Source organism: Nannospalax galili, unplaced genomic scaffold (assembly GCF_000622305.1).
Source record: "Nannospalax galili isolate Female #2095 unplaced genomic scaffold, S.galili_v1.0 scaffold637, whole genome shotgun sequence".
Taxonomy (NCBI): domain Eukaryota; kingdom Metazoa; phylum Chordata; class Mammalia; order Rodentia; family Spalacidae; genus Nannospalax; species Nannospalax galili.
This window is the reverse complement of record NW_008340411.1, coordinates 309,951-324,642: the sequence shown is the minus strand read 5'-3', so window position 1 is coordinate 324,642 and position 14,692 is coordinate 309,951. Positions and strand designations below refer to the sequence as shown.

Genomic DNA, 14,692 nt, shown 5'->3' with positions numbered 1-14,692 from the left:
ATTTAAAATGTTCTTATTTTCACAAAGTCAAGAACATCAGAGGTGGGATGATGATGTTTGAGGCTATGAGACAGGATTTAAAGGGTTCTGATGGCATGTCTGGATGCTGGAAAGGACTTTGTGTTACTGTGACTAAAGGGGAAATACAACGTAATGATACTAGAGTCCAGAGTGCTTTCCCATGTGTTATTCCCTGGGGACTTTGGCACAGTTGTGCCTGGCACATAGAACAAGATGACAAAAGTGGAGGTCTGAGAGTTTCATACCTTCCCTCTCTAGGGACCAAAAAGTTATACCCCAAGCTGCAACTGCATTTATAGATTCATCACCAGCATCCTCCAAACCTACCTGTCTCCTTCCGTATGCTAAGATGGCTTGTTTGAGGTCTTGAAGCGTGTGCAGCTCAAGGTCCAGCTTCTTCCTGTGACCTCTCCTCCTCTCTTTGGGTGTCCATGCTGACACAGCTAACCCTTCTGAGTAGAGGATCAGGGCCCCCTTTCTTGTGCTGAAGGTCTTAGGGAGAAAGAGGCTCCAGGAGTGTTGGCTGGCACTGTCCCCTTCCTGAGGTTTACTGACTAGGACATAGTCTTCTGGGGACTTCCAGTTCAAGTAATCCTTCAATGAAAAGAAACTCCTTGATTGAGGCACTGTGGAAGATCCTTCTTCAGTAAATACTATCTGGGCAGTTTTTGGGTTTTTAAAAACAATATTTCTTTCTTTCTTTCTTTCTTTCTTTCTTTCTTTCTTTCTTTCTTTCTTTCTTTCTCTCTCTCTCTCTCTCTCTCTCTCTCTCTCTCTTTCTTTCTTTCTTTCTTTCCTAGGGCATGCATGTGCCACGCACATGTGTGGAGGTCAGAGGACAACTTGAGGGAGGCAGTTGTTGCCTTCCACCCTGGGTCCTGGGATGAAACTCGGTTCTACAGTTTTGCAAGGCAAGCGCTTTTACCCACTGAGCCATCTTGCTGGGCTTTTTTTTTTTTTTTTATCCTTTAGTTTCTTATTTTTCTCTGAATTGTTCATGTGGAATTTTGGAACACAATTATTCTTTTTAGCAACTAGCTTTTCTCTGTATAAAAATTAGTAGAACCCAGGGCACGAATCTATTTTATTCCATATAACTTTCAGAAGAGCTATCCATGTCTAGAGGCTTACAGTAGAGTACAGTGTAGATTTCAGACCAGCTAACTTTCCTGGTATGCAAGTAAGTAGTCAGAATTATCAAGGTCAGCTGACAACTTTGAAATTAGACCCGGTCTAGTGAACAGTTTAAATAAGAGAAATGATTCCAACCCACTACCACTTCGGCTATGCACAGAGAGAATTTCTATACATTCCAGATGCTGTGTAACATTACCTAATTTGGCTATTTAGGAGCCTAGAAAGTGGCTATATATCTTTTAAGTATATGCCATTGGCCATCGAAGTCCTTTGAAACTTAATATGTCTTTTAACACGGTGAAGGTCAAATATGACAAACTACCATGACAATGAAGATCTCTGTATGACCCCCACGTTTGCAAAGTACCCCCATGGACTTTTTATTCCTAGCAGGATTCAAGAAACAAAATTCCAACACAACAAGGGAATTTTGCCACCTCTTGAAAAATCTTCTGAAATGAGATTTCTTTTTGGCCTACATTAAATATGAATCCTGTGGGTTGAATTTTACAAAGTTTAAAAAAACAAAACAAAACATCAAGTGATACAAACACACACAGCATTTCAGCCACTGAGCATGAATTCTAGAATCCAGGTGGGAATTCTGGTCTTGAACCAAACCATCCAGTTTCCAGACAATCTGGGTTCTCTTTTGTTCTGAAGCAAAGGCAGCTGAGAGTTGGTGTGGAGGGAAGGAAGATCGTTCTGATGGCAATCTTGGGGGCAAGGCAAACAACACTATTTTCTCGAGTTTCATGAGGGAGGGAAGACCTATGAGTGATCTCCACCATCTTGCCACCAAACACACTCAGCTCATCTCTAAGTGGAATAACAGGGCATTCCTCCCCCATCCCCAAAAGGTGCCTTCTTTTAGCTTTGGAACTCACCTCTGGTTCAAAGTAGACTTCCAATTTCTGTTTGTTCTGGACCAACTTCCCATGTCCCCGGCTCAGGAGAGACAGGGTGAGCATGTTTCCCCTCTGACCACCCCTTCTCAAGGGCAGTTCATCTTGGTTTTGAAGGCTGAAAGCTGGTCACACCTCAAGGTTTCTGAAGCTCAACAGCAAACCAAAGAAGACCACGAACACTGGGCCTTTCATGAAATACATTTTTCCTTCTTAGGGCAGTTTAATAACAACCAGGCACACAGTTTAGACAGTGTGCATCTTTGTGGAGAGAAAAAACAAACTGCAGGCCCAGATTCCTCAGGCAGTGGGTTGTCTACTCTGCTCAGTCTGAGTCCGTGTTGTCTCTGGGACCCGGTTGCCCTGCTACCAGCCGTGTGCATCTGCAGATCTGGGCCAACGCACTGTCCTTCTCAGTGTGGGCAGAGGTTGTTTCCCGGTTGCTATGGCAGCACAAGGAAATGAAGTCCTCTAACCCAGGCAGGGCAGAGGCAGCTGAAAACAGGGCTTCTTACTTCCTGGGGTGGGGGTGGGGACCAGGCTCAGATCTGAGATCCTGGGGGCAGGAAGTGGGCTAGAAGGCCATGTCGGAGTGTTTTTCTTCTGTTGTGCACTCATCTTGCTTTTAGCAAGTGCCTTCCCTTTTTTTCTGACACAGGAGCCTGTCACTGTCACCTAACCATCGACAGACACAGGGAATCCTATAGGTCACTTAATGTCACCTGTGACAGTTCCCTTGGCTGTGCCCCAGAATCCTCTGAACTTGGACAGGAGGGTTCATCAAGCTAACGCCAATGGCTGCTTTGCCTGAGTGAGTGGGAGACTTTGGGAAGCTCTGGCTTCCTTTTGCATACCCGCTTCTCAACCTGGCAGCTCCTGGGGTGGGGGGACCTTGAAAATGGAGGGGGTCTTAGCTGATACAATGATGAGGGGATACACACACACACACACACACACACACACACACACACACACACACACACACACACACACACTCACACGCACACAAACACACAGAGTGTACAACCCTGTTTGCATTCAGCAAGCAGGGGCCTAGATGCTAAATGTTCTGCAAGGTGTGACTACCTTGTATGGTCCCACTGGAATGTCATTTACCGCCCCCTTTGAGACATGCTGTTATAGGCTGAGCTAGCTGCTTGCTTCTCTTTGATGCTGACACTATGATCATAAAACAAGAGAGAGAAGTGAGGTCAGGGAGTCAAAGACCGTTTTTTGCTGGTGATCTAAGACCCTATTTTGATCAGGGAAAGCAAAGTGGCTAGTATTCAGAAGTACAACAGGTCTACCTACTCACCTATCAGCTCCCTTGCCATGGAGCCCTTCCCCTGGGGCAGGCTCAGGTCTCCTGAGAGTTAGACATTATGTTGTAAAATAAGATTGGGTTTATCATGAAGAATTAAGACAGTGAAAGCAGAGTCGCAAAACTGAGTTTAGTAAAATCCACAGTGAGATAACACTTCATACCCTCTAAGGTGGTTATAAAAAAACAACATAAAATAACAAAACAACATAAAATAACCAGTGCTAGTGAGGGGATTAAAAAATTGGAGCTGTTGTGGCTATAAAGTAGTTTGTCCTCTGCAGAAGATGGTATGGTATGAGTTTTAAAAAAAGAACAGAATTAGTGTATGGCCCAGTAATTCCACTTCTGCGTATATTCCCAGAAGCAGTTTCTGAAGCATAGTATCAGATTTGTACACTCCATATTCAGAGCATCACTGATCTCAAGAGTGAAATTGATTCAACTATCCACTGACAGATGATTAAACAAAATATATATGATGAAATATTACTCAGCCTTTAAAAAGAAGGAAATTGGGATATATGCTACAATAATGGTGAACCTTGAAGACATTATGATAAGTGAAATAAGCCATTTAAAAATGGAAAATTTTGGATGATACTACTTGTGTGAGGTATCTAGACTAGTCAAATTCATAGAAACAGGAAGTAGAATGGTAGTAGCTAGAGGTGGGGGAAAGAAAATACAAAATTAATGTTTGGTGAGTACAGAGTATGGGAAATTGGAAAAGGTCAAGAGATGGACTCACCACAGAGTGAATGAACTTAATGCTAGTTGTTCTAGTTTGTGTCTCCATTGCTGTGACAACACACTCTGACCACTACCAACTTGGGGAGGAAAGGGTTTATTTGTCTTACATCTCCCAGGTCATAGTTCATCATCACTGAGGGAGCCCAAGGTAGGAACGCAGGGCAGAAACCTGGAGGTAGGAGCTGAAGCACACGCCATGGAGGAATACTGCTTACTGGCTTGCTCCCCTGGCCCTGCTCAGCCTGCTTTCTTATACAACATAGGCCCAGCTGCCCAGGAGTGGCAGCGCCCACAGTGGGCTTCCCACATCACTCAATAATCAAGAAGATGCCTCATAGACATGGCCACAGGCCAGTCCAAAGGAGGTAATTCCCTAGTTGAGGCTCCCTCAACCCAAGTGTGTCAAGTTGACACTAAAGCTATCCAGTACACTAATGAACTGTAAACTTAAACATAGTTAAAATGGTAAACTTATACATCTTTTGGGGCTAGAGAGATGGCTCAGTGATTAAGAACACTGGATCTTGCAAAGGATTCAGGTTCAGTTTCCAGCACCTACATTAACCATCCGTAACTCCAGTTCCAGGGCATCTGACACCCTCTTCTACTCTCCTCAGGCACTGCACACATGTGGTGCACTTACATGCAGGCAAAACACTCATATATATAAAGTGAAAATAAATAAATCCAAGGAAAAGAAAAAATGGTAAACTTATGTATCTTTTATCATAATTAAAAGTCTTTCAATATAGCAAAAATCTGAAAAACTAAATCTAATACTTGATGATCCAAGCGGTCAGCATTGTTATCCTGGAGGGACCTCCTCACATCATTTAGATATCAGGGTTTAAATCATTTCAGGACTCTTACAGTTGCTCCCTCTTTTCTGCCTCAATGTCCCTTCAGTATACAAAGAATCCTTCACAAAAATTTCTCTAAATATATATCTGAGATACAAGCCCTGGACTCAAGGAGGCCCCTCATACAGAAGTCAATGAGACAGCTCTGTTCCCAGAGGTGGAGGACAGAAGATGCTGTAGGATGAGAGGTCCATGTGGTGGAGGCAGGGGTAGATGGCAGGGATGTGTGGAAGGCTGCAGACAGGAAGGGGACTGGAGTGGGTGTGAAAGGACAGAAGTTTGCTGGTGAGATGTGAGAAGATAGAAGGGAGATGAAAGACAACATTACAGCAGGTGTGGACATTTTAGGCCACTGAGGAAGGGGTGACCTCTCTGGTGTCCACAGCCATGAAGGTCATATATGTACTGCATTTTATTCTTCAGCTCTTTTCTCTTTTTTTATCTTAATGTTTTATTTATTATTTTTATGTTTTTTGTGTATGAGTGTATTGCCTGCATGTGTGCATCTGTGTCATGCAATGCCTGCAGAGGTCAGAAGAGGGCATCAGATTCCCTGGAACTGGAGTTATGGACGGTTATTAGCCACCATAGCGGGGCTGGGAACTGAACCCGGGTCCTCTGCAAGAGCAGCCAGCCAGTGCTCTTAACCAGTGAGCCATCTCTCCAAGCCCCAGATCTTTTCTTTTTGAGACAGGGTCTCACATAGCCCAGGCTGGCCTTGAATTCCTGATCTTCCTGCCTCTACTGCCCAAGTGCTACAAGTAGAGTTACATACTACTATGCCTGACTTTCAGATGGGGTTTTCAAAGCAGGGAAGTGATATGATTCTATTTGAAGTTTTAGAAAGATAACTGAGAAATTCATAAAGATGACTTAGAAGGAGGGGTGCTTATCTCATGAACTTCTAGGTGAGTGCTCAGGACATAACCCAGTCCAAACTTCTCCTGGCCTTGAATGAACTTGCCCAGTAGGTCAGGAATAGTTGGTTGCTAAATGGCCATTGCATGAGATACAGAGAGGGACATTCTATGCTGGGTTCGAGGAAATAGAATTGTACCACTTTGGAAATGCTGTTGCTCAAAAGAGAGAGTAAGGTAGCACACATAGCAGGGGGAGTGATTGGGAGGAAGCTGAATCAGAGCCAGGACTGCTAGCTGTGGGTGACTGTTTCTCCAGTAGAGATTCTTGGTGGAAGCCCAGTTGACTCTGAATGGGGCACCAGGAAGTGATCATTCTCAATCTAGCTTGAGTTAAGTATCTCACTTGAGAAAATACCCAGGTGTCCATGTTGCCCTCTCAAGGCCAGCCAACCCTCTTTAGGTTGTAATCTGTGAGCAACCAGCCCACAGCCCACAGCAGGCCTCTCCTAAAACACTGTGTTTACATCCATGCTGTTTAATATGGACAATGAACAGATCCACGGATCAATTAATAGGCATTTAAAAGCATTTACTCAGCCTCTACAACAGTTTATGGAAAGTGCATTTAGGAAGCAATCGAGGTTATTGCTATTCTAAAGTGCTTGGGGATCCCAGATGAAAGGCCCTTGTAACCGGTAAGTATTTATAACTCAAGAAGGAACCCTCCACACCCATGTTATACAACACCACCACCATCCTCTGCATGCCTGACCTGTCAGCCCTTGCAACATGTCTGTTTAAATTATACTGTAAATTCTATAGGGTGGAGATCTTGTTTTTATGGTTTGTAAAGCATCATGAATAACCATGGTACTCTGTAAATAAATAGAAACCACATGAAACAATGAAAATAGATGCCATGTCCCTAGTGTGTTTGGGAATTTATCCTGTGTTCCAAGTACTTGGGTTAAATGGATGTCACTCTGAAGACATGGTCTAGGGGGGTGATATCAGGCTTCTTGCCTCCCTTTATAAAAATGTGATTGTGTAGTTTTATTTATTTCCAGTCCACAAGACCCACTGGTGCTGTTCTTGCTCTCTGAAGAGCACAGAGAGAATAGTTTGCAGAAGGTCACATCACAGCAGAGGTGAGACTGACCTTATCTGAATTGAGTCCTAACCTGCTGTCCTCACTAGAGTAGTGGCAACAGTTCATAATAAACTCCATTGTGGTTAAAATATAGCTGTCAGGAAGGAGCTGTGACTGTGGTTGCAGTCTTCCCTTCAGCCATGAAGAAGCTGGAGAAAGACCTTAGAACTCTGGTCTGACTGCAGAACTCCCTCTACACTTTATCTCCAGCCTTGTTTCCCTTTGCTTTACCCTGAAAAGTTGCCTAGGTTTTCTTCCTAACCTGCTGAACTACAGGGAAGGTCGAATGAAGGCCAATAGAACCAACCACAATGATCTGCCATGAGCATGAAACACGTTTCAGGAGAAAGTCAGATAAAATGTGGGTTCTGCATGAGACAAGCCGCACTGCCTTATGTCATGAGGGCTCATTCCACTTACTTGATTCTTATACCCCAAATGCACTGTAAGTTATGGAAGACAGGCATTACATCTTATTCACAGTATCCCAATACCAACTGATGTACATAGTACCAACTCACTGAACATGTGGTGTTTACTCTTTAACATGCTCAGAGATAAACAATTATCTTTGAGCTATTATGAGAAATACATGAAAGAAGAGAATTAGGTCAAAGCCTGTCTTGGTAGCTAGCAGTCTGCCTAGCCACAGTACAAAGCTTAGACTCACTGATTGAGGTGCCAACCAACTCAAGATTCAGTAAACAAAGGTAGAAAGAGCACTAGCATTAGTGTGGGAGACACAACCCTCTAAACTTGTTGGAAGAGGCACAGACTTGCTGAGGATGTGTATGTGACTTGTTCAGACACTAGGGCTGAGTTCTCATGTGGCTCGGGGGCAGCTATGAAAGAAGACAATGCAAAAGGCAATAGAGAATACCTGGGATCATAGCAAGGAGAAAGAGCTAGCGTTGGCCCCTGCTTCCTTTCTCTCCTTAGGTATAAACAACTATATGACCTGGCTAGATCGGAAGGCAGGCACTGGACATCTATTTATTTTGGGTCTTTTTGAAGGGTTTGCTTGGGGAGTCTATTTGGTTCTGCGTTTGTTCCTGGCTTCATTTTCTCATAGGCACCCTTGCAGTGATTGTAAGATCTTAAATTTATGATGTGGAGTTAGTAAGATTGTAGAAGAAGTAAAAATCACACATTCTTGGTTCTTTCATAACATAGGAGAAATCAATCACTCTTCTGGCCAGCATCTCAGTTGCTGGGAGGAACAAACCCTCCTAGGAACCAATCAGGGAGGGTTTCAAGAATAGAGATAAATTCAGTTCTAAGGGGAGAATCTCAGAGCAGATATTCACAGAAACGTCATAGACTCTAGTCATTTAGAGGCATTAAACAGTAGAGCAAGCAAAGGGAATGTTTGATCTATGTCATTGGTTTATAGTAATGGTTAAGGTCTTTCTTTTTACTTCATTGACTATTGGTACAATGATGTTTATTTAACAGTTGAAATGATTTATGTAACGCACTGAGTGTCACATAGTATGTGGCTAATAAATAGACAATAGTGTTTAAGAAATAATTCTATCACATAATGCAGAACTCACATGATGGCCTCCTTGTTGTTAGGGCACAGTACTAATGTTTTGCTGTACAAACTGATGACCTGAAAGTCATTACCTCACAGCAGGGGCTGTCACATGTATAGACAGTAAGTGACTAGACTACACAATCAGATACTTCTCTGTCGCCTGCCTTCCAGCTCACTATTTAACTTTATGACAAGAATAATTTCTATATTTTCTGTCACAGAGCCAATGTGTGAACTGTTTGCTAGTTGTCTGAGAGATACTAAATTAATATATAAAATATGTCTCTTCAGGAACATATCATCGCATCATTTAAGGTATACACAAATTCTCCTACTACTATTTTGTCCATATTTGGATGTTCAATTGCATCCCCATCCATGGCTCCAACAGAGCGGAAACTGATAGTCTGAAGTGGTGTCAGGGAGCCCAGATCCGTGGACAACGTTCCTCTCAGGGTCCATGTGTTACTTAAGTTCACCTTGTGAATCAAGGACTCCCTAGTCTCCCAGGGAACCTACATCTGTGTTCAACCTGCATGGTTTCCTTTGGGAAAACACTTTGGTCCTCCTGTGAACTGAGCTCATTGACAACTCCCTCCATGGTGATTGCTTAACCAGGCTGTGCAGAAATGGGCTCCAGAGTGAATGTCTGATTGGGGATTGACAGAAAAGGAAAAGGAAGAAGTGGGACAAGATGGCACACATCACCTGGAAGGTAGGCTGAGAAGCCCATCCATGGTTACTTTACCTGTTCCTTGTTTCCCTGGAGGGCCAGCTTGTGCCCGTACCCCTCCAAGCAATAATCTTAAAATGGGTGTAGGCTGCCAATCTCTGACTGGCCCAGGAGGCTGTGGGGATGTATGTTCAGGGAGAATGGAAGCTGGTCCTCCTCCTCTTGCAGAACATACCCACATGGGGCAGATGAAGCTGGGCCACAGGTTGAGAGGAATAATTAGTGTAGAAACTAGTGTGATCTGACACAAGCAGCTCCCTCTGCAGAGCCATATAGTCACAGCCAGCTCTTGCTGGCTTTTGCTGTTGCCTACATACCCTAACACAGGAGTTTGAAGGAGTTATCAGTCAAGCAGGGAGAACAGCTTTGAAATGGTCATTCCAGTGGGAAGTGTTGGCAGCAGGGGTGATTTGGCTCTTGAGATTTTACCATCTTTCTCTTCTTGACAGTCTGTTCATGGTGAGGTGCACAAAGGGTTAATAGGCCTTGTAGGACTCAGCTGCCAAGTATACTTAATGCTCAGTCCAGGACTCCCTGTTTGTATTCTTAACGCTGCTGGAGTGGACTGTTCATGGCATCTGGTTCCCTGGCAACAGCTTTCATTGGCTCATTCAAAGCCCTTTCTTCTTACCAAAGCTCCTACTGAGACGCCCACCACCACTGCTAATCACCATCTTCACTCTTGCTTAGGATGCAGCTGGTATGAAAAATAGCATCTGTGGACCTGAGGCCAGGACACCATGACTGGGGGTGACTACAAAATTTGTTTTGTCCCGGTTTTCAGGACTAGTTGGAAATAACTTGGGACAGAGGAAAGTCTGGGCCAGAAAGTCCCCCAGTTCTTTATTGAACAGAAACCCACTGAGCACCTGTGATTCACAACTAGCTGTTTCCTGGGCCGATTTGTGATCCAACTGTGGACTCTGTGCTCTTGAGGGGTGTGGCAGAACTGAGAGAGCCCAGACAACAAAATCCAGATTGTGGATGGCTTGCCCGGGTCAGCAGCAAGCTGGGACAACATCTGCCTCCCTTAGAACCTTGGCCACTCTATCCTTCCCCAAGATACAGCAACAGCTCCAGATTTGCTGAGAATTGCAGGAAAGGGAGCTCTTCTTGTAGTATTTTTTTGGGAAAAAGTTGGTTAGGTTCTCTAATAAAGAAGGGGACCAGTCCGGGCGTGGTGGCGCACGCCTTTAATCACCAGCACTCGGGTGGCAGAGGCAGGCAGATCTCTGTGACTTCAAGGCCAGCCTTGTCTACAGAGTGAGTTCCAGGCCAGCTGGGGCTACAGGGAGACCCTGTCTCAAAAATACTGGAAAAAAAAAAAAACAGAAGGGAGCCCTTAGGGAGAATTCTCAGAGACACAGAATCACTTGGAATTGTTTCCTTTGGTCTGTGGCTGGAATGAAATGAAAAGCAACAGAGTAGAGTTGAAGAAGGCAAGCTATTTTGGTTCACTTGTATCAATCCATTTAATTCAGTCTGTCCTTTTTATATGAAATTTCACTAATTCGCTTAGACTCACAGAAATCTAAGCACAGAGCATGATCAAGGAATAGAAGTGGTCGACTGGCTGCTCCGAAAAGCCATCTTTGCATTGTTCCTGGGTCTGGCTCCGTGCTTGCTGCAGCCACCCTCCACCGCTCTCCGCCGCCTCCTCCGCCTCCTCCGCCACGGACTCCAGCAGCTCCCGCGCCAGTCCACCAGCCTTCGCACTCTCCTCCGCCCGCTGCATCAGATCTCCGGCGTGCTCCACCTTGTCAGACGCAGCCGTGGACACCAGCTCCGATATCACCACCAAGGACTTGAAGGAGAAGAAGGAAGTTGTAGAGGAGGCAGAGAACGGAAGAGACGCACCTGCCAATGGGAACGCTGATGAGGAAAATGGGGAACAGGAGGCTGACAATGAGGTAGATGAAGAAGGGGAAGAAGGTGGGGAGGAAGAGGAAGAGGAGGAAGAAGGTGATGGTGACGAAGAGGACGGAGATGAAGAGACTGAGGCAGTGCCGTGCAAGCGGGCAGCTGAAGATGATGAGGATGATGATGTTGATTCCAAGAAGCCGAAGACCAATGAGGATGACTAGACAGCAAAAAGGAAAAATTAAACCTGAAAGGCCACCGTGACCTATTCACCCTCCACTTCCCGTCTCAGGATCTAAACGTGGTCACCTTCGAGTAGAGAGGCAGGCCCGCCCGCCCACAGCGGGCAGTGCCACTGCAGATGACATGCGCTCTCCGCCATCCCACCAAACGCACAACTCGAATTTGCAACAGGGGAGGAAAAAAACCAAAACTTCCGAGGCCCTGCTTTTTTTTCTTAAAAGTACTTTAAAAAGGAAAATTTGTTTGTATTTTTTATTTGCATTTTATATTTTTGTACATATTGTTAGGGGTCAGCCATTTTTGATGATAACGGGTGACCAAACCAGCCTTCAGAGCGTTCTCTGTCCTACTTCTGACTTTACTATGGTGTGATCATGTTCATTAGAAGCTCAAAGGAGAAAAAACCCTTGTGAAAAAAACAAAAACAAAAACAACAACAACAAAAAACAATCTTATTCTGAGCATTGCAGTACCTTTTTGTGTGTATGTACCTAGGTGTACTATCAGTAGTTGGTTTGTATGAAATGGTTAAAAAGGCCAAAGATAAAAGGTTTTTTTTTCCCTTTTTTTGTCTATGAAGTTGCTGTTTATTTATTTATTTTTTTGGCCTATTTGATGTATGTCTGAAAGAATGTCCAACAATAAACCAGAATTTTATTTTGCTGAGTTATTCTAAGAAAAAAAGAAATAGAACTGGTCAAATTTACAGTATATTGATGAAAGATGTTGCCTCTTGGCTCACATACACTCCTCTTTCTGGTTCCTTAAGAGAAAAATCAGCTTTGTCATTGTGTGGAGATGCAACAAGACAGGATTCAAGGAGACAGTGTATGCTAGTCTAGAAGAGTTAGTAGTAAGCAGGGGTCTTTCCTGCTGCTGCAGGGATGGCCAGCTCTTCCATCTGCTCCTTTGGCCTGTGTGAGGATGAGTGGGGAAGGATTGTGGGTGCTATATCACTTGTTGTTAAAATCCATTACAGAGGGTACTGCAGCATACATTTGAGGGTCTATGTTCTGTCCCTCATTAGATGTGCAGGAGACAAATCTTTATAATCTCTTTGAGCTTTTTTCCCCTCATCTCGAAAATGGGGATGATAGTACTCACTGTGGAAGGCTGTTACAAGGACTAGTACAAGTATCTGGTGCCAACACCTGTCAAGCCCTGATAATGTTTAGGAGCCCCCCAACCAGGTGATTCTAATGTTCAACCAGCATTAGGAACCATGGGTGAGGGCTAGGAATATTGCTCAGTGATAGAGTGTTCACCTAGCATGTGTGAGGCCCTAGGTTCAATTCCCAGCACCAGGAGAACAAACAAACAAAACAAAACAAAAAAACATTGATGAAGTGCTGGGGAAATGTGCTCAGCATGCTTTAGGTCCTGAGTTCAATCCCCAGCAACAACAAAACAAAACAAATAAGCAACCATCACCTATAAAAGCAGTATATGGAAGGCTCTTTATATTTCTTTTTTAGGCTAAGGAATTCTTCGAAAAGCAAAGATTCTTAAGGATAGAGATAAAAGAAGATATTTATAAAAACAAAATTACTTTGCTCATTCCTCAGATTCAAGGGTGAGGTTGGTGCTGAGCGTGGTAGCATACATGTTTGATCCCAGCATTCATGAGGCAGAAGCAGGAGGATCTCTGTGAGTTGAGGCTAGCCTGGTCTATATAGTGAGTTCCAGGCCAGCCAGTGCTACACAGTGAGACCTTGTCTCAAAAACCAACAACAACAAAAACTCAAACAAACAAACAAACAAACAAACAAGAGTGAGGTTGGAATGAAGATATAGTTCACTATGTGGGATCATCTCTCTCCTTTGAGCCCTTCCCAGATAGGCCTCCAAATATATATTTTTTTTATTTAAAAGAAAAAAATTGTATTAGTATCTTGATGGAAGTCTTGATAGTCTACTAAGGATAGGTAAATGTTATAATTCCTGGCCTGAAAAAGTTCATAGCCTAGCAAGGAAAGATAAGACATGTCCCACTGAATCTAGGTGATACTTGGCAAGAGTAAATAGTAACATCCCTAGTTACTTTCCCCTGGAGGAACACTGAGAGTGTGACCCAGAAAGTTTCTAGTTTATCTGAAAAGGGGGAATCATTTTTAGCTAGGATGCTAAGCAGGAAGTGATTTTTATCCTTAATAGAGAACGCCATGCTTTGATTAAAGGCCCAGTGAATAAAGACACAGAATCTTTTGTTAGAGTATTAAACCTTACAAAATACCTTATGCTTTCATCAGTTAAAACAGACAGCATACATTTGCAGAGGATTAAAAAATATTGCATTGCATTTATTTATTTATTATTTATGTGGGTGTGTGCGTTTGTGTGTATATGAATGTGCTATGGTATACATGTGGAGGTCAGGACGACTTGCAGGAGATGATTCTTTTCTTTTACCAGGGAATTCCCAGGGAATGAACTCAGGTGTCAGGCTTGTTGGCAAGTGAATTTACCTGCTGAGCCCCTTCAGGGAAAATTTTAACAAAGAAAATATTTTTAATGTATCAGTTGAAAAATAGGTGGTACTTAAAGGTTGAAAATAGAGTGTTAGTTATTCTTCTTGTTGCTGCTACAATATACCTGGCAAAAGCAAATTAAGAGTGGTATTGGGACTCACATTTGGAGGATATGGTCCATCCTGGTGGGGAAGTTGCAGTAGCAGGAGTGGGGGGCAGCTTGTCACATTACAGCCACAGGCAGGAGAGAGAGGTGAATGTTGGCACTCAGCTCATTTTCTCCTTTTTATTCAGTCCTGGACCCCAGCACATAGGATGGGACTGTGTATGGTCAGAGTGGGTCTTCCTACCTCATTTAAACCTTTCTAGAAACACTTTCATAGACACACCCAGAGGTCTGTTTCCATAGTGATTCCAAATTGTATCAAGTTAACAATCAAGATTAACTATCATGGGGCTGGAGAGATGGCTCAGCAGTTAAGAACACTGGTTGTTCTTGCAGAAGACCCGGGTTCGAATCTCAGCACCCACATGGCAGCTAACAACTGTCCGTAATTCCAGTTCCAGGGGATCCGACAGCCTCTCTGTCTTCCTTGGGCATTGCATGACATAGGTACACTTACCTACATACAGGCAATACCTGCATACACATAAAAATAAATAAATAAATAAAATATTTAAAAAAGATTAATATCACATAGAGTAAATATTTCACCAAACACAGAACTTTTGTGGTAACAAGATGATGTAGGCCAAAGCAATGTGGAAGCCTGGGTCTAGAAATCTCAGAATCAGCAAGATGATCCCAAGGTGATCCCCAAACTGTTCTTTTGACTGTACT

General features: G+C 43.6%; 2 protein-coding genes across 2 annotated transcripts in view; one reads left to right on the top strand and one right to left on the bottom strand.

The window, feature by feature from the left end:
* Positions 1–2,129, bottom strand: part of Kiaa2012 (KIAA2012 ortholog) — a 112,660-nt gene extending 110,531 nt beyond the window's left edge. The window contains exons 1-2 of the mRNA XM_029564657.1: positions 2,046–2,129; positions 349–615 (exon numbers count right to left, since the gene is read on the bottom strand). Coding sequence (XP_029420517.1) covers positions 349–615; positions 2,046–2,129 — 351 coding nt within the window. The remainder of the gene's footprint in view (positions 1–348; positions 616–2,045) is intronic.
* Positions 2,130–6,532: 4,403 nt separating this feature from the next.
* On the top strand, positions 6,533–11,770 carry LOC103736032 (prothymosin alpha-like). Its single transcript, XM_029564656.1, has 2 exons — positions 6,533–6,552; positions 10,911–11,770. Exons 1-2 carry the CDS (start codon positions 6,533–6,535, stop codon positions 11,362–11,364), a joined length of 474 nt encoding a protein of 157 aa, XP_029420516.1. The 3' UTR covers positions 11,365–11,770.
* Positions 11,771–14,692: the final 2,922 nt, after the last annotated feature.